The 20,644-nt window shown below is 35.2% G+C and overlaps 1 protein-coding gene across 3 annotated transcripts; it reads left to right on the top strand.

The window, feature by feature from the left end:
• Window positions 1–13,551: 13,551 nt before the first annotated feature.
• On the top strand, window positions 13,552–20,644 carry LOC140974127 (uncharacterized). 3 transcript variants are annotated; one of them, XR_012174735.1, is made up of 5 exons: window positions 13,552–13,759; window positions 14,509–16,291; window positions 16,944–18,852; window positions 19,818–19,932; window positions 20,023–20,642. XR_012174735.1 is itself a non-coding variant. In XM_073437399.1 (4 exons), exons 1-4 carry the CDS (start codon window positions 13,695–13,697, stop codon window positions 19,853–19,855), a joined length of 3,795 nt encoding a protein of 1,264 aa, XP_073293500.1. In that variant the 5' UTR covers window positions 13,552–13,694; the 3' UTR covers window positions 19,856–20,644. The 3 variants fall into 3 exon arrangements, 2 of the variants coding, with proteins under 2 accessions (XP_073293500.1, XP_073293492.1); XM_073437399.1 differs by having other exon boundaries at window positions 19,818–20,644; XM_073437391.1 differs by lacking the exons at window positions 19,818–19,932; window positions 20,023–20,642 and having other exon boundaries at window positions 16,944–19,003.

Here is a 20,644-nt window from a genome sequence, read left to right as displayed (position 1 = left end):
TACGGTGAAAATTTCGGTATATTCCATAATACAGAAATATCGTAATAATATATAAAAATTTAAAAATATAATATTTTTAAACAATAAATTTATAAAATTTTAAAAACATGAGGTTTATTACAATATAAAACGGTACAGACTGATACAGTACTGAAATATCGGTATACCATAAAATTTTTGGTATGGTACGGTATATCACCGAGACCTACCTTTTAGCACTTCAAATGTTTGATTTTGACCTTAATTGTGGGTGTTGGGACGCAACCAAAGTCCCACATCGGAAGATCTAGAGAAAGATCATGAGTAAATAAAGATGGAATGATATCTCTATTGGTATGAGGCCTTTTGGGTGGTTCCAAAAGCAAAACCATGAGGGTTAAAACCCAAAGTGGACAATATCATACTATTGTGGAGATATCCGGATTCCATTGGTCCTAACAAGTGGTATCAGAGCCATGGTCTAGATCGAGCCGTGTGGGTATAATCCTCGATACCTAAACGAAGGAGGTGAGGGCTCCCGGTAAAAATCCTTGATTAAACTCTCGAGGTGGGTTATGCTCCCATTATTCATGTGAGTCGTGCGCTCCAACGCAGTGAAGTGGAGTAACCTCGATTGGAGGACGAATAAGGCTTGAGGGGAGGCTCGGACCATGAGAATAATAGTGGAACTTCGTTTGAGGGGAGGATTGTTCGAACCGATTCCTATCGATCGTTCTTGGAGTTTCTGGAAGAGCTTGCACATGCAACACTCACACACTCCACGCAAACGTAAAAGAAATTGCAAGAGTATTTACGTGGTTCGACGGAATTCGTCTACGTCCACGGGAGGGCAACCAATCTTTATTTATCAACAACAATGAATTACAAATACAAAGCTTGTTCGATCAAGAAGAAGAGAAAATGAAACCAGAAAATTTTGGACGGCTACTGCTCTTCTCCTTGGGCTTTCTCTATTTTGTAAATCTCATTTTTGGGTGTAAGTCTTCTGTGAAGTTTTTCTGTTCTCCTCTTTTTAAGTATTCCACCTTTTTCCCATCTTAACCGCAACTACTTCCACTGATTGATGCCAAGTCATTTTTCCCTTGACAGTTGGGTCCCAAGTCATTTATCACATGGTAGATATGGTAGATCACTCAATCAATCGGTAGTTATGTTGGGTCCTTTATGTTGGTGCCAATTTGAGAGACACACCTTCACAAATCTCCACCTTGTCTTCAAGATTGGCTGCTCTCCATTTTCCACCATTTTCTATTCCTGAGGTACCGCATTGATCAAGTTCAAGCAATATCTGAACTTGACCATAGGCAGTGGTTTTGTTAGCATGTCTGCAGGGTTGTCATCCGTTGCTATCTTTTCAAGTTTTATCTCTCTTTTAGAGATAATATCCCTTACATAATGCAGCTTGACATCAATATGTTTTGAACGCTCATGGAATACTTGGTGCTTTGATAAGTGTATAGCACTTTGGTTATCACAGTTCACTACAATCTGTTCTTGTTGAACTCCCAACTCTTCTATCAGTCCTTTCAACCAGATGGCCTCGTTAACAGCCTCCGTGACAGCTATGAACTCTGCCTCAGTTGTTGATATGGCTACCACAGGTTGAAGTGAAGCTTTCCAGCTGATGGCAGTGCCATAAAGTGTGAAATCGTATCCTGTTATGGATTTTCTGGTCTCTAAGTTTCCAGCAAAGTCTGAGTCAACATATCCTTCCAGTGGTTGTGTGGAGTTTTCATGCTGATTTTTAAACATCAGTCCCATATTCAATGTTCCTCTCAAGTACCTCAATGACCATTTTAATGCTTCCCAATGATTTTCCCCTGGATCAGCCATAAATCTGGAAATCAAGCTTATTGCATGTGCTAAGTCGGGTCGAGTGCGTACCATGCCGTACATGATGCTTCCTACTCCATTTGCATATTGTTCTGCACTTGTTGGTGACTGTACCACAGAAAGTTTAAAGTGTTGTCCGAGAGGTGTACTTACTGCCTTAGCCTCATGCATATTGAACCGTTTTAGCACTTTCTTTATGTATGATTCTTGGCATAAAAACAGGCTTTTGCATTCCCTTTTCCTAGTAATTTCCATTCCTAGAATTCTCTTGGCATTTCCCAAGTCCTTCATTTCGAATTCTGAGCCAAGTTGTTGTTTTAGTGTTTGTATTTCCGATTTGCTCACACTTGCTATGAGCATATCGTCAACATATAGCAGGAGGTAAGTCATCACACCATTTTCTTTTCTTTTGAAATAAACACAGCTGTCATAGCTGCTTCTATTAAAGCTTATTCTTGACATGAATTCATCGAATCGCTTATACCATTGCCTTGGGCTTTGTTTCAGCCCATCAAGTGATTTTTTCAGAAGACACACCTTCTGTTCAGACCCTTTTATTTCTAGTCCCTTTGGTTTGTCCATATATATGATCTCTTCAAGCTCTCCATGAAGGAAGGCTGTTTTTACATCGAGTTGTTCAAGTTCCATATCCAAGTGAGCTACCAAGGCAAGTATTATTCTTATGGAACAGTGCTTGACCACCGGGGAAAAGATCTCATTGAAGTCTAATCCTTCCTTTTGGGAGTATCCTTTTGCAACTAACCTTGCCTTGTACTTAATATTTTCTGTCCCTGGCAAGCCTTCCTTTAGTTTGTATATCCATTTACACCCAAGTACTCTTTGTCCCTTTGGTCTATCTACTAGCTGCCATGTGTTGTTTTTCATGAGAGAATTTATTTCTTCATCCATGGCAGCTTGCCAATTTTCTTTGTCTTTGCATGTGACAGCTTCTTCATAGTTTGATGGCTCAGAAAACTCCACCTTTTCAGCTACAGTGAGAGCATACCATGTCAGGTCCGCATGAGCATATCTTTGTGGGGGTCTCACTTCTCTTCTTGTTCTGTCTTTGGCTAAGGTATAAGTTTGAAGTTCATGGTTTGGTGGATCATTTTCTGCTGTCTGTATCTGAGTTTCAACGAGACCATCAGCTTCTTTTTGAGGAAAGTTATTGTTGGTCTCCACCTCAATTTGTGTTTCATGTTGGCCTTTATCCATGGCAGTATACTCAATTTTCAGTTTATATCCCATCTTGCTTTCATCAAAAATGATATCCCTTGTATTGAAGCATCTCGGTCCAGTGGCTTCTAAATTCCATACCTTATATCCTTTGACTCCATCTGGATAACCTATAAAGATACATCTCAAGGCCCTTGCATCAAGTTTGTCTTGTTTTACATGAGCATATCCTAGACAGCCAAATACTCGAAGATGTGAGTATTGTGCTGGAGCCCCTGTCCAAAGTTCCATTGGTGTTTTAAAATTGATTGCACTTGAGGGACAGCGATTGATTAGATAACAAGCTGTATGAATAGCTTCTCCCCAAAATGATTTTGGAAGTCCTGCACTTACAATCATGCATCTGACACGTTCTAGCAAAGTGCGATTCATTCTTTCTGCTACCCCGTTTTGTTGTGGATTACCAGCAACTGTTCTGTGTCTAGTAATCCCCTTCAATCTGCATATCTCCTTAAATGTTTCTGAGAAAAACTCCAGCCCATTATCTGTTCGAAGATGCTTAAGCTTTAGGTCCATTTTGTTTTCAGTAGCTTGTAACCATTCTTTAAATTTCATGGCAGCTTCATCCTTTGTCTTTAATACGTACACCCAAAGTCTCCTTGTATAATCATCTACTATGGACATGAAGTACCTTCCTCCCCCATGCGTTGCTGTTTTTGATGGCCCCCAAAGGTCCGAATGGACATATTCTAAGGGCCTGGTTGTCGTGTGTTTCCCTTGGCCAAACTGAACTTTCTTAGCTTTTCCTAGTACGCAATTCTCACAGAATTCCAAGCCTTGAATTTCATCTCCGCACAATAGATTTTCCTTGGACAATTGCATCAGTCCCTTTTCACCCACGTGGCCTAGCCTTAGGTGCCAAAGGCTAGCTTTGTTTGCTGTCTGTTGTGCCATAGCAGCTCCTCCAACAACCGTGTTTCCTTGTAATACATACAGGGAGTTTTTCTTGATAGCTTTCATGACAGCTAGAGATCCCTTCATTACTTTCATAGTTCCATTCTCAGATTTGAACGTGAGACCATCACTGTCAAGTGTTCCGAGAGATATTAGATTTCTTTTCAATTCGGGAACATACCTTACTTGAGTTAGAATCCTATCTTGCCCATCGTACATCCTTAATCTGATGGAACCTGAGCCTTTTATTCTACATGGTTTGTTGTTTCCCAGTAGCACAAGCCCTTCATCTGCCTCAATCAAGTTTTCGAACCATGATTTTGTAGGACACATATGGAAAGTACATCCTGAATCAAGAATCCAGTCAGTGTTGGGAACTTGATTCGAGATCATGAGGGCTTCTGCTGATTCATAGCCATCTGATGCTATGGCAGCCTCACCATTTGTGTTAGATCTTTCTTGTGGCTTCCTATTCTTGTCAGGACAATTCCTCTTAAAGTGTCCTTCTCGATGGCAATTGAAGCACTTGAGTCTAGGTTGGCTCTTCGATCGGGGTCTGTTTCTTGGCCCCTTTTGTGTTCTTTTCTCTGACCTACCTCGAACATGGAGCATTTCTCCTTGAGATTCAGTTGAGTTCTGGTGCCACTTCTGAAGTTCTTTTGCTTGGATTGCTGATAGAACTTCTTCCAGCGAGATTGATCTTTCCCTTCCATACAACATTGCTTCTTTGAAATTTTCATACGGATGTGGAAGGGAATTCAACAGAAACAGAGCTTTATCTTCTTCCTCAAGTTTAATTTCAATGTTGTCCAAATCGTCCAAGATTTTGTTGAACTCGTCAATTTGATCCAAGATACTTTTATTCTCTTTGATCTTGAACGAGTACAGCCGTTGGTTCATATATAAACGATTGGCCAGGGACTTTGTCATATGCAGCTTCTCCAACTTGTTCCACATTGCTTCTGCCGTCTTCTCCTTCGAGACTTCTCGAAGAACTTTATCCCCAAGGCTAAGGATTATTGCACTGTGAGCCTTCTCCAAGATTGATGCCTTTTCTGTATCCTTCAGTGTTGTTGACATGTTCGCTTCACCGTTCAACGCTTCGATCAGTCCTTGTTGTACCAAGATCGCACGCATCTTGATCCTCCACAAGCCGAAGTCGTTTTTCCCAGAGAATTTCTCGATGTCGAATTTCAACGAACCCATTCTTCCCAACGTGTTCCCACAGAAGGCGTCACTTGTTAGGACCAATGGAATCCGGATATCTCCACACTGGTATGATATTGTCCACTTTGGGTTTTAACCCTCATGGTTTTGCTTTTGGAACCACCCAAAAGGCCTCATACCAATGGAGATATCATTCCATCTTTATTAACCCATTATCTTTCTCTAGATCTTCCGATGTGGGACTTTGGTTGCATCCCAACAGTGGGTATACCTGTGTTTTTCGTGTTATCTGTATTAGTCATACATATGGATAAATTGTAAAAATCATAATTAACATGGCTTTTCCGAATTCGTCGAAGCCCTGATATAAAAAAGTCATATTCGTTGCTGAAAGCGATCTCGTGAAAAATTTATAAGGAACTAAAACCTAAGCACCCAAATAAGTTTTTAATGAGTAAAAAACCTTGTCTGGTTAAAGTTATTGCTTAAACCCTCTAATCCATAGGCTTTTTAAAAAAAAATCGAAAATCAAGGTGTTAAAAATGGAAAAAAAATGATGTTTTAAATGTAATACATGCATGCATGGATGTAACAATTTAATTAAAGTACATAACATCAAGGTCAGACAATGGAAACGATTACCTACGAAGAACTCGATTAATATATATCTTCCTTAATTTAACACATCTTGAAGGACGAAAAATCCTATGAAGAAGGAATCGATTGAAACTCCCTTAGTATAACTTTATATAATTTATGTTTTGGATTATTCTGATCAGAAAATATATATAGATAAAATTAAATACTCAACTCCCCCTAAAAATATAATTATTTTGTACGAGATATAGAGAAGTGACCCGTAAACAATCCAAATAATTATTTAAATATTAGTATTTTATTTTAAATTTAAGACATGTTATAATATTCTTTTCAATCGTCATCATACCAAAATAGTTAATAAAAACAAGATAATTAATTAGCAAAATAACCTTGATGAAACTTTTTTAAAAAAACTAACCCTTCGAAGTTTATTTGAAAAATACTCAAATAAACTAAGAGATGGTTATTTTTCACAATTCAGTTTGAACAATGTTATTTTTCTAAAAAATTTCTAATAGTAGTGACCCTGATCTATAGATAGAAGATGAATGTTCAATTAATTTATGTGTATGTATTTATCTTCATAATCTTTGACTATTCAATTATAAGTGAACGTAGTGGGATAAAAAAGGTCCATCTTCTCTTAACTTAGGGATCAAAAAGCTGCTATAAACCCAATACCAAAACAAAAATTTTGAATAAAACAAAAAAGGTAACCACGTTCTCGGTAGTTAAGTTAGTTAATTTATTAATTTTTGGCCATTTTAAGCCACTTTGATTCCCATTTTAGATTTTAAATCAATTAAAAACATAATCATTTCATTCAGTATTGTGGGTTTTCTTTAGATAATAATTTTTGGGTTCGTCTCACATGGAGACATGAATTCGTGGGGTTGATTTTTAATTTTCTTGTAAAACTAAAAAAAAAAGGCTAGTTGGAAGCAGGTGACCACTGCGTACGGTATGTGATTTGAGTCGTCCTTAAAAAAAGAAAGATACACCATTTGTTATTTTTGCTTTATATAATATATTAATTTCGGGCACTTGAAATTAATGATTGTTGAACTTTTGAGATTCTTCCTTATAATTAGTATATCTTAATTATATGTGAAGTTAAGTAATAATTTAATTAAAGACTTCAATCAAGTGAAACGAGTCTAACTTTTAAGTGCTGTTATGATAGTTAAATCGTCCGATGTTAAACTAAGTGTGACGGATAGATATATACTAGCGACCGATCATGCACGTATGTGTGTAACATAATATATATTTGCACATATTTTGTGTTTTGATTTATTTACGATATTAAACAAAAGTCGATATGACAGGAGTAAGCTGGGGCGGAGCCAGGATTCTTAAATACCTGAGGCTGGCTCCATCATGTGTTAAACGATAATAGATTCAGTTAAAATTGAACCGAATATTCTAAAATCGACTTAACTGAACTTTTTTCTAACAAACCGAACCAACCGAACTTTACTGCGAAAACCTAACAAACCAAATCGAAAAAATCGATTATTTCGATCAGTAACACAATCAACCGAAATTCTAGAATTTTTTTTTTAAAATAATCGTGTTTTAAATAAAAATTGCAATATAAAAATTAGATTAAATAAATTTAAATTTTATTTATTTAATTTNAAACGATAATAGATTCAGTTAAAATTGAACCGAATATTCTAAAATCGACTTAACTGAACTTTTTTCTAACAAACCGAACCAACCGAACTTTACTGCGAAAACCTAACAAACCAAATCGAAAAAATCGATTATTTCGATCAGTAACACAATCAACCGAAATTCTAGAATTTTTNTTTGAAATTAATTCATTTCGATCTATTATTTTGGTTGAAATCGATATTTTATTCACTCATAGACTGTAATTGATGTTTGCCCGTTATTTTTTGATATATGTTCTTTGGTTTAAAAATAACTTGACAGTTTTATTTTCTTCATTCTCTTAGTTACTTAACTAGAAAAATTCAATATTCTCAAAATTTTATAACAAAGAATTATTTTTCAAATTTCATACTTAATCAATTTTCGGTTATTATAAATTGAAAAATCACAAAACAAGTCCAATAATAATTGCACATCAATAATCATTATACATTTCAACCAATTGATTATTATTCCGAAAATATGCAACAATAGATTTTTAGGGTAAAAATTCAAATTTCAAAATTCATATACATCATAAGATAATATTATTGCAACTTGAATAATCACATCTAAATATTCAATATAATTTTAGAGTCGTTGAATTTTTTTTCTCAAAGTTGCATAATTTCATAGCATACGACAATAAACAACTCATAAACAGTAATGAGTTATGATTTATGAGAATTATTTTATTTTTAATTTTTAAACATGAGACTAAAAAATTAAAAAATAAAACTTTTAAAAAATCTGTTTTAATTTTAATATGGGCTGAAAAAATATAAAATTTAAAATTACTAACATTTTTTTTTGATATAAAAAAGTAGGTGGGGTTGGAGCTTACCCTAGCCCAAAGGTGGCTCCGCCCCTGGGAGTAAGATGATTTTTTTTGCCCTAGATATATAAAAGTTTAGTCCTTATAATCGATCATACTTATAACCACAAAAATCTTATTTCATATAACAATATCTCACTTCATATATTTTGTGTATATATATATATATCAAATGGTCTCCTCAGTTCCTCAGGGTGCATGAACACCACTCACAGAATAGATTTACACTTTCTAATGCACATACGCTACATACTTGTAGTATAAATAAGATAGAGCGATCGAGTGTAAAGCCTTTTAATCACAAAGTAAGCAAGTATAGCCTAGCCATGGCAATGAAAGTGAGGTTTGTGTTGCAGGCAACTGCGGCCATGATTTGTATACTTGTGATATTGTGTTCAGCACTTGATTCTGGGTATAACACACCCGCCAGAGGGCTGAATCAGATCCAACGACAAGTTAAAAAAGCTGCAGGAAACATGCATGGGAAAAATAAGCATGAGATCTCGAGGGGACATAGTAAAGGTTTATCAAGGGATTTTACGCCACGGGATTTGAGCGCAAAAATGGATGATTTGAGACCAACGGCGCCGGGTCACAGTCCGGGCATAGGACATGCTGGAAAATAAATGGATTCTTTATGACGCACGAGATCTTTTTATTTAATTTTACAGAATAAAATATATGGGTCATTTTCAAGTTCTTTTCTTTTCTTGTTTGCTTTCCTAAATGAGAAAGTGGTCCTATTCAAGTGCTTGAACTGTAATTTTGGTGGCCAACTCATGAAACTATCATTGTTATTCAAGTACTTAATTTTTTGAGTCCGTGCAATAATTGTTTTTTTTTTTTTTCAAAAATCGTTTGTCCTCAAAAATGACATCAAAAAGTTTCCCCATATTAATCAAATTTTATATATAGCTTAACTAATTGAAAGGAAGATAAGTATCCCTAGCATTTGAGTTCTTTTATTATTTTTGCTGCTGCTGCTATGTTTGGTATTCTTTTATTATTAACGTATATGAAATTATTGACTATATCAAGTATGCAATAAAATATAAAACTATTGATCCTATCCTTCGCTGTGATCTCGAATTTCTTGAACAAACGATATCAATGGGTACCTGAGTTTGGATCGATGTTAAAAGATTTGCACTTAAAACTTTGCATATATGTAGTTTAATTGTTGACCCGGATGGTTTTTGGTTGGAGAGATCCAGTGTTTTAGATTCAAGTTTCAATAGGTTAGTTTTATGAATGATATTACGTACTTTGAAAAATAAAATATTTCTGATTCAACACATTATGTTTTGTAAAAATACATGAACTTGTGATGCACTTTGTAAATAATTAATTAGAAATTTGAAACATGACATATTTTGTTTCAGCATAGTATATAATAATATGGCGTGATGAAAACATAGAATATAAATTTTTATGTTGAAAAATGCAACAGTCTTGAATAGAAGACAAAGGTAGTGTTGGGTTTCCTCGTTATTGGGTGGGTGATGGGCCTGACCAAAGAGTGATTTAGGTTTCTGCATAAAGTCCGTCCAGTAACAAAAACATTCTTATGTGCTACTCGCAAACTGCAATTATATATCATATATTTTGTCAAATTTCAATCTTTGTTCGTTATTTTTACAATTGTAGTCTTTTATTTTTGACGTGATGCAGATGTGGTGCATTTGTACCTCTGTCATGACGTTAACGTATGTAGTGTCACATCATTTATTCTAATTAAAAAGACTAAAATTATTAAAAAAAATTAACGATTGAAAACTTATAACTAAGACTGAAATTGAACAAAATGTAGTACCAAAATCAGAAAGAAACAAATATATAAAACCAAAATTACAGACTGAATTTTCATTAGCATCGTACTATATATGTGATTCGTAATAGTGCTACCTAGCTCGTGATCAGCAAAAAGAGTAAATTCGAAATGTTCTTGTAAACAAAAAGATCTTCAGAAAGATTATTTTAAAAAGAAAAAAAAGCTTTTAGAGATGACAAAAACTTGTGTGAGACGGTCTCATGGGTCGTATTTGTGAGACAGATCTCTTATTTGGGTTATCCATTAAAAAATATTACTTTTTATGCTAAAAGTATTACTTTTTATTGTGAATATGAATAGAGTTAACTCGTCTCACAGATTAAGATCCGTGAGACGGTCTCACATGAGACCCACTCTTCATAGATATAACGTATCATACAGATGTGTTCCACTTTAATTAAAAAAGAGATGTATATTTTACCTATAATAAATATTAAATATACTGACATATAATGCGTTTGTATTATTGGATACACATGCAATTATAAATTTCATTTATTAGGTGAGGTAACTTTCTATGATCCAATGACTTTGTCGATGCCTAGCAAATTATTTGGTTTGCTTACGTCAGCACGACTGAATTACTTAGTAGAAATTGGAAACATAAACTGTTGACTTTTATTTCACTAAAATGAAATAAAATAACTACTACGTTGACTTACTGGGAAGCTGGCCTCACAGAAATCGAATATTTTGTCCAGATTAATTTATGACAAATGGTATCTGTATTGTGATTGGCCGAAGGATTCGAGTATTTCTTTAATAACCTAATTATCAATAAATATTAATTAATTGTTTTATTATTTTTTTAAAAAAATAAATGCATCGAGTCGGGCGACAATCCTTTGGGTTTATTATACTTTATATTATATTTATCATGTGATGATAAATAATATTATATTAATTAATAACGAGCTACGAATGAATCGTGGCATACAAGTCGAAATTGCTCATTTTGAGAATTAATTAGACAAGGAATCGTTGTCATATGTACTTGCGGATTGTTATTTTGAGTTTAATTGCTCGCTGAATTCATCCAAAATTTGTGATTCTTTAGAATTTTCTCAATCCCATTAACTATTAATAAAGCAAACCGATTTAATTCATAATTCGAATTGCAATTTTTGGAAATTAATGTTTAATTTCTCCAAAAAAAAAAATGTTGATATACTTTATTTTAGTGGAATTGAATTTTATATAATAATTATATTATTCGCGAGGGGCCGCCTAAGTTTTTGACGTTTAGCATTGGTGGCCGACCACTGAGTGCATCTATTTTTCCCTTTCCTGTCGTTATCTATTCTGTGGTACTCCGCGATTTATAAATATCGGTCCTTTCTATGTTTTTGAAAAATTAAAAAAAAAGTCACTCATATTTTTTAAATACATGACGTATCAAATACACAGAAATCCTACAAATGGGGACGAAACTAAGAATTAGAGTTGTGAGAGTCTTGAACTTAATGTAATATCAAGAAGGTAAGCCGAGCTTGGAAAAACTTACATAATAATAATAAAAATTATTGATAAGCTACGGCCAATGACCGATCTAAACAAGATCTGTCTCAGTCCACAAACATGTGACATGCCAAAGTATCTTGTCTGTTACCGAATAAATAAAACCATGTCTGAAGAAAGCGTGCACCATGCTAGTTTGCAAACACGTTAATCACCATACAATGTTCTTAAAAAATTATCATTATGCTGTCAGTTTATTTTTTTTTTAAAAATTATTAGGAGATGATGCTAACTAAGGAATTCATCTTAGGGTTGCATAATCATGCAATTGGTTAATACATATGACCCATTACCCATAGGAAACCAATTTTCGCCGTTTCATTCGTGGATAGATTATGAACTAGTAATAATAAATTATTACATTATAAAAAAAAAGGTGGTAGAGTTTAAGTGAGAATTTAGATAAAATGAATATATATAATCATTTAATATCTTATCATTCGTATGAAAAAGATGAATTAAATTAGACTTTTATCTCGGATTTATATGATAACCGGCCTAGAATAACTTATGAGAAAAAATAACAATGATTATAATATTAATAACACGTACTAATTTTATCCAATTTCATCAACATCAAGATTCAACTTAAAAGTGTTATAACTTCATCCACTATATATTCAAAGCTTGATACATCGAATGTAGATTGTTTTTTTTTTTTGGGTACAAAATAACAACATGAATTATCACGAATTTAGGGCAGAAGAAATGGAAATATGTCTTCTAAAAGCTGCTTTCTATTTATTTTTAATAGTAATAAGAATAATATTCATTTGTGCCCCAAGTTGGTGTACCCGTCAGGCGTCAAGTGGCAAAATGACACTTATAATAATAAAACATAGACGCCTACACATTTTTTAGTATAATAATTAAATCATATCTCATTACAAAGTTAGGACAATGACAATTAATATACGATGTGTTGTAGCTAGCACAACAATCATAATTGTCAATTAAAAAATAACAATTTGTCAATCACAGTATATCTAATTAGTGTGATTCGATATTATGTTAGTTTGAGAGTTTCTTAATGCTCATTAAAGAGTAACGACCGCTAGTTTTATTGTTATAAATTTTTTAAAAAATAACAATATTAGTTTTCATCAATGCTTTGGTAACGTTAAATCTACCAACAAAGTCGAGATGGTACGTAGATTATTAATGGATATAATATATTCCTATTATCTTAGACTTTAAAGAACGGCGGATAAATAGAATATGGCCGAAATCACTTATTCCTTCTCGATAAAATTGAATACAATTGTGTGTCAATTGGGCGATCATAAAATAGTTATGTGCCGGAAGAATATTTCATGCACGGCCCACCGTTTCAAAACAAGGCATTCCAAGTTCATCTCAATACTATTATTGGTGGTCATATATCGGTTAAATAAAATACCTGAGAGTTGTATATATAGATTTGGACAATCTTCTTCTCTTGAGCTAGCTTTTAAGATTGAATTAGATCTAAATCTCAATCTTAACGACTATTATATTATATATTGATAAATATAAGAATTCTACACCGTTTCATTCAAAATTGTAAGTTATTTAATTTTATCGATAAAAAATAAAATAACCAACTGTTAATATTGAGACTTAGATATAACTCAAGTATAATAACTAGTTTTTAGAATTAAGTTAAGTTAAAATCACAATCTTATCAAAGTTTAGCTCCACCGTTTATATTTTTATCAAAAATTTTATATTAAGTAAAATATCTATATAGTAATTAATCTTCGATCGGAGTCCACGTGAACTTTGAAATTAGTCCATAAATGAATAGACTCGGCAAAAACTATGTACATTTGAGAATACACTGTCATTATCATAGCCTTGTACTTCCCTTCAATGTACCTTGCCTCGTAATAACCAAAACTGAAGGGGCAAAAAAGAATAAATTCAGAAGATGTGGGGTAAAAAAGAATAAATTCAGAAGATGTGGGGTTTGTTTTATTGTTATATTATTTTCAAGTTCATCAAGCCATTCACCCCGGTTTCATCAGCACCCACTTTTTTTTTTTTTTTGAGCTGAATATGAAGAGGCCTAAAGTTCAAATTCTTGGAGTTTTGATATATGTTTTTTGATTATCGTATAGATGGTGTAGCCTTGCTTTGAGAATGGTGTCTCAAACCCTAATTATCGAAGGTCTCATACTGAGGCTCTTCTCCATGTTATGCCTCCGGTAAACTCATTCATTTTTGTTTTTCTTTTTTCTGTTTTGTGCTGGCTTTTTTCTTTCGCTGTTTTCTGGGAATATCTTTGATAATCAGACCGTTAAGAGCGTTTGTTTTTAATCCTGCGTGAAGTTTGATTTTTTAAAGTCAAAAATGTTTTTTTGGAGCTGGTGTTTAAAGGTGAGACTTTGCGGGTCTTGTGAACAAAGTATAGCTTTCCAACCGTGTCATTGGGTTGATTGTCCTGAACTCCTGATGTTATGCTGTAGCTAAAGTGACGTGTGATTGGTTTCGCTTCGAGGTTATAATTTTTGGTTTATTCTTTTTTGGGGAGTATTTATTAATTTGTTGAGATTCTAACCAATCTAGTCAAAGCCAGATTAATAATGATGGGTTTGTTTGGTATCTCGCTTCGAGGTTATGAATTTTTGTTTTTTTTTTGAAAATCTGAAGTTTTTCTTCTATTACTGCCTTTCGTTCGAAGAACTCTTGTTTTTTTGGTGATGGGTTTGTTTGGTATCTCGCGAAAATATGAATATTTGTTGTTAGTCATTGAAAGTTTTTGGCCATAGTCTTTTAGTTCATAAACGAGTTAGTAACCTTACAAGTTCTGTCTTCCTTCTGAGACGATTTTCTTGAAAAAACCTCCCTGAATTTCTTTTCCTCCTAACTTCGTTTATTTTTATTTTTCGTTTCCATTGTTTAAATCATTGAGGATTTCTTCAAATGGACATTTTAATAACGATTTTCTATCCAGGAACGTGGTTCACTTTGCCAAGAATCTATGCTGTGCGGTGGTTCTGTTGTGTTCTGTGTTGGCTCTTGTAACTTGCAAGCGTTACCCTGTAACCGAAGCGTCAAATCAGTTGGATACTGAGACGTGTAGGTCCTATGGAGCCAATTTCGATACAAGCTATCCTGATGTATTTGGTGGTTATAATAGTTCAGAAATGGTTTTGAGTAGTGCTGTGCAGCAACGTGGTCTTGAAAACATATGCCTGCCTTTGAATTCTTTCTGTTTCCCGTCAACGTTGTCTGGGGTTTTGTTTGATGAAATTGATTCTAAATTAGAAGTGTTAGATGATTCTGGGGATTTTTCCTGTGGACTGAAGCAAGTAGGTAGCAGCATAAGTAGGTCACTTGACCGTAATATCTTCCAGTTATCGGATGGGAGAACCATTTTGTGTTCTTTGCAGCAGGAAGATGGTTTTGAACGACAAACAGAAATTTCCTCTTGCACAAGGCCATCATCTGACTATAAAACTCTCATATCAAAATCAGGGAAAAATGTTGATACTGTGAAATATGACTCTTTGGATGACTTGTCTACCCCTCCTGTGGAAATAAATCCTTCGCTGCTGGATTGGGGACGTAAGAATATGTATCATCCTTCCTTAGCGTTTTTAACAGTGAAGAATATAGATGATGACAGAAATTTAAGTATCTATCACCCTTATAGTAGCAACTTGCATTTTTATCCTTGCAATTTTAGTGAAACATTATTGGCCCCAGGGGAGGTTGCGTCAATATGCTTTATTTTTTTCCCCACAAAGTTGGGATTATCATCATCCCAACTGGTTTTACAGACAAGTATTGGTGGTTTCCTTGTTCATGCTAAAGGCTTTGCTGTTGAGTCACCTTATTTGATAAAGCCTTTGATTGATCTTAATGTTTCCTCCATTGGAAGGTGGAGAAAGAATCTGTCTTTGTTTAATCCTTTCAATGAAACTCTCTATGTGGAGGAGATAAATGCTTGGATATCTGTTTCTTCGGGAAATACTTCAGGTTCATCAAAAGCTGTTTGCCGCATTCACACTGTGGAGGATACAAGTGACTACAATATATTGAGTGCTAAAGATTGGTTGGATGTGGAAAGTGGCGTAGTTGGCTCACCACACATTTCCATGAGGCCACGCAAGAATTGGGAGATTGCTCCTCAAAAAACCGAGGCTGTCATGGAATTAGACTTTTCACAACGTTTTGAAGGAAAAGTTGGTGGTGCTTTCTGTTTGTTGTTGAGATCATCTACAAATAGGATTGATACTCTTATGATACCCCTTGATGTGGAACTGAGTCCACACTCAGCTATGGATACAGGCAATGTTTCTGTTTTTCTAGAGACCTTAGTTCCATGCAGATCAAATGGATCTAGTACCTTTGCCCTGGCAGTGAGAAACAATCATCCATATCTATTGAATGCGATCAAGGTCAGCGAAGCCGGAGATGGTACAAATACTTTTGAAATCAAGTCAGTTGAAGGACTCTTACTTTTTCCTCGGTCCACCACACAAGTGGCTATTCTCAATTACACTCATATAGGAACACCCCGAGCAGACTTGGACTGCAAATTAATTGTATGGATAAATGACTCTAGAATTTCTCAGATAGAAATACCTTGCATAGATGTAATCAATATCTGCTCCAAAGATAAGGAGTTAGATTCTTCTGTGGGATATGCACAAAAAATCAACAATATTGTTTATATCAAAGGAGGACAAACATCTTACAGAAGCAGCATTCAGACACCTTCTGAGACTAAGGTAAAGAGATTCTGCCTCTTGTTTGTTCCTTGAAACAAATTTCTTGGATTAGCGTGTGATTTTTCCATGACTCTTCTTTAATCTTTGAATTGGTATTTTGGTCTCTTGTTGCTTCATTGAGTGCCTGAACTTTTCTTGTTCGCTGGCTATGGTTGGTAGTTGCATGTGTTCTACCTTAATGGAGCAAAAACATACATTTATACTTTTGATGAACTAAAAAATCGAAAAAACATGATTGCTTACCCTTGGCGTACCACATTTCATGAGGTATTGAATTGCAATTCAGTGTCGTTCTGCAAATCATAATGATGTCCAGATTTCAATACTTGAAGCAGAGAGAACAGATTGCTGGATCTGGTCTCTTAAATAATGCAAAGGTTCAGGCTTTTAACATACCACATTACTTAGTCGACCACACCACTGTGATGGCCAGAAAAAAACTGCTGCGATTTAGTTCCAAAATGCGATACCTGCATGTTCGCGAGTCGCGACAATATCTTTTTTGTGCTTTATGCCTTTTTTCTGGTTTTAATTAATAATATGTACTGAAAATATCACTTGTTTTGTTGCTTCAATGATCTTTCGAGTTTAATAAAACTTATTTCAAGTTGTTTTGTGAGTAACCTTGAATTGTGCTAATAATTATTTGAAGGCCATGTATTCAAGTGAAGCGGAAGAATTTGTTCTGAGGAATTGGAAATTGCAAGCCACTGCAAATTTTATGTCTGTTCTTGATGATAATGAATTACTATTTCCAATGGTTCATGTTGGAAATTATTGCTCCCAGTGGATTGCTGTTAAAAACCCGAGCCAACAACCAATTGCTATGCAACTTATTTTAAATTCTGGGGAAGTCATTGATAAGTGCAGGACATCGGAGTTGCTTTTAATACCTTCTTCATCTAAGACTTTTCTGAGCGATAAATTATCTTCACCAATAAGGTATGGGTTCTCGTTGGCAGACAATGCAATAACTGAGGCGCTTATTCATCCTCATGGTAGTGCATTTTTTGGTCCAATTCTTTTTCAACCGTCCAATCGATGTGAGTGGAGAAGTTCAGCTTTGGTTAGAAACAATCTCTCTGGTGTAGAGTGGATTTCGCTGCAAGGATTTGGAGGTTCACTCTCAATGGTGTTGCTGGAGGAATCTGAACCTGTGCAAGGTTTAGAATTTAAACTAAAATTGCCAACTAAACTAAATTTTTCGTCTTTTGCCTCTACGGAGAAAAGTTCTTCCTGCTACCAGCCCCTGACAAAAGAGGTCTATGCCAAGAACTCGGGTGATCTTTCTATGGAGGTTATACGAATTGATGTTTCAGGTTCAAAATGTGGTTTGGATGGGTTTAGAGTACGTAATTGTAAAGGTTTTTCTCTTCAACCTGGAGAATCTATGATGCTTCAACTATCTTACCAGACTGATTTTTCCTCGGCCAGAATACAGAGGAACCTTGAGCTGGTTTTGGCTACTGGGATTCTTGTGATACCTATGAAAGCAAGTTTACCAATGTACATGATGGACTTCTGCAAAAGATCGATGTTCTGGATACTTGTCAAGAAAGCTGTGGTTGTGGTCCTTGTTGCTGCCACCTTGTCGTTTTTGCTGGTCAGTCTCCTTCTTCCCTGTTTTACTGCCTTTTTTTCTCATGAAATTAAAAGTGGAAAAAAATCCTCTTCCACTATGAATGTCGTAGAACGATCATTTGAAAAAGAGGAAGCATTGACCTTGGAATCTTCTGGTAAATCTCTTGATTGTAATATCTCTGGCAAAGGGCATGATGATCCTGCTGCAAAATATCAGATGAAAAATAACACTCTGTTGGGTGCTCAACCAGAGTTCAGATTAGCGTCAGGACTGTCAAAATCTTTATGTGTTGTGAATTCTGATGCGCAAGATGCAACTGACTCAAGAAACCTGAGGGTTATCATTGCGAAAGAAAAGGTAAGGAGGCGGAAAAAGAAAAAGAGTTCTACTATCGGACTTTTTGAGTTATCAAGCAGTCAGAGTGGCAATTCTACCCCTTCATCTCCTTTGTCTCCTGTTTCATCCATAATTCCTAAACGATCCTGTCTAGTGTCTCCTGATGGGGAACAATTTGTGGAGAATAGAAACCCATTTTCTCAGACACCTGACCAGAAATGTGATGATGAAGAAATCTCTGATACTCCCTCTATGGTCAATCTTCTGGAAATTGAGGTTTCTTCAAAATGCGGGAACAAAAATCTGGGCTGCTCCCCTCTAGAAAGGCCGAGTTTGACTAGGAATGTGGCTTCCAGGGCTGTTCTATTGCCTTCTGCAACGTTTCCTAGTGCTTGGAGAGCTGCCCCAACCTGGGCATGTCAGTCTCCATATTTGGCTTCAACATCGAGAATTGCTCCTCATGCCCGGGCACCTGGATCCAAACTTCAAAACCAGAAATCTGGTGAGCACGAAGAGAAGACCTTGTTCAAGAAAGAGATCAGTGTAGAGGAGAAGGCAGGTCTTGAGGAAAAATTTACTTATGATATATGGGGGGATCATCTGTTTGAACTTCCCTTTACCCACTCGCCCAATGATTCCCCTAGTAAGTGTCCCCGCGCTATAGAAAGTAACTCTGAGAGCTTCTTTGTGAGAGACCCACCAACCCTCTTCACAAACTCTCTTTTAAACCCTGTAAATTCCAAGATGGAGGGTAATGAATTAGCAAGTTATGAATAAGCAATCGTTCTATTTTACTGTTTTTTTTTTTAATTTATTTGACTAAGCAATTTTGGCGGAAGGAACCTGAGTATAAAGTTTAACAACATCCTAGTAAAGAATAACACTAAAAGTTGATGATTCCGTGTGGTTTTACAGTTCTACAGTATTTCAGGTGGTACTTGGTCGTTCATGGCCATTGGTGATGAAAAATCAATTGTTGCATCAGTTTAAAAACCTGTTTCGTACTTGTTTTGTTTCATTTTTTGGGAGGCTTCTATTGTTTCATATAAAACTTGGCATCCATGTATGTGCTTCAAGCCATCTTCGAGTATTGGTTCAGTCATTATGCATGTGAGCAACCTTAATTCAAGTCAACAAAAGTTTTATTATTTTCGTAACTGCAAAGTTTTTGTGAATGATTCTCCCATATTTTTTTTGCATAATAATGAAAACATCAATGTATTGATGGTTTATTTTTAAGCTTATATGGTTTTTGTCTTTGTGTTTGTGTAGTTAGATTGTCTGGCCTCTGTTCCATATTCCGGTTGATTTCAATTTCAATTTTCTCCCCAACTCGACTACAACCAAACCCAGTTCCCGCCTTGTTTATTAGTTCCCTTTGTTTCTTCACTTGTGATATCCGATATTTGCCAGTGTCATATCGGGTATATGGAATTTCAATAACAATGAATATACTGTTTCTGGACTTCATAAAATTTTCATGATTTGAACCTTCGGTATTTTGATATTCCTATGTTGCATTATTCATCACTTAGTTGATATGATTGCTCTTAATCTTGAATTAAATGCTATTCTCGCCGATTCATTGTGGGCCTGCACCTATTTTAGCACGGGACACCAAGCTTTGTTGGTGGTTGTATTCCTGATTGACATTTATTTAGATTTCCGATCACTAATGGTGTCATCCGGAGCTGGCTATTGTGAAAAGGAGATGAGATATGAGGTTTGTCTTAATTTAGTCAACACAAGTTATTCCTTGTATAATGATGAATTGCATAGCTCATTTTTGTTTACTTTCACCTGTACTAACCAGGGAAAGAATTGCTCGTTAAATAAATGCAAATGAAATCCTTTTTACTGGTTCATTGACAGAGGTAACTCTTCCTTCTTCCCTTGTGACTCTAATGCTCTATAATTGAGGTGAGAAGTTTGTGCCCGATGGTATAAATTGCCTGGATTATACAAAGATTTTGTCGAGAATCAGAATGATCTATCCTCCTATGTCACCAGATTAAATGATGACACTGCTGCAGGCTCCCTTCTAATCCTATCCCATACTGCTACTGGAAGTCTGGAAAGACATGCTAAAAGCTTGATGAAGAGAGAAGTTTAAGATCACTGTACTGGCAAAAATACGTCGAATCGGGTTCAAGATCCTATACAATTCTTCTGAGTTCAAGAATGGTAATTTTGGCACCTACCACTTTGTGGAAACAAAGATGGTTCACTTGGTTCAAAAGGAAAACCAATGCATCTTTTCTGATCAGTAGTTTGACCAAGGTATCAATTCTACTTGTTGAGCATACTTGTAGAAAAATGTACGTTAATAAAGAAAAACAATTAACGCTTCAATGTGATGGAAATTCTGTTACTAAAAACTTAAAGTTGGAATTACGTCAGTTTCATTGATATTTTGACAAGGAAAAACAGATGTT

This window comes from Primulina huaijiensis, chromosome 1 (assembly GCF_012295235.1).
Source record: "Primulina huaijiensis isolate GDHJ02 chromosome 1, ASM1229523v2, whole genome shotgun sequence".
Lineage (NCBI taxonomy): Eukaryota > Viridiplantae > Streptophyta > Magnoliopsida > Lamiales > Gesneriaceae > Primulina > Primulina huaijiensis.
The sequence above is the reverse complement of the archived record's forward strand: the minus strand, read 5'-3'. Positions and strand labels throughout refer to the sequence as shown.

Coding starts and splice junctions, on each gene's coding strand:
- LOC140974127 (XM_073437391.1), top strand. CDS start 13,695: ATGGTGTCTCAAACCCTAATTATCGAAGGTCTCATACTGAGGCTCTTC. Junction 13,760..14,508: donor TTCTCCATGTTATGCCTCCG/GTAAACTCATTC, acceptor TTTTCTATCCAG/GAACGTGGTTCACTTTGCCA. Junction 16,292..16,943: donor AGACACCTTCTGAGACTAAG/GTAAAGAGATTC, acceptor AATTATTTGAAG/GCCATGTATTCAAGTGAAGC.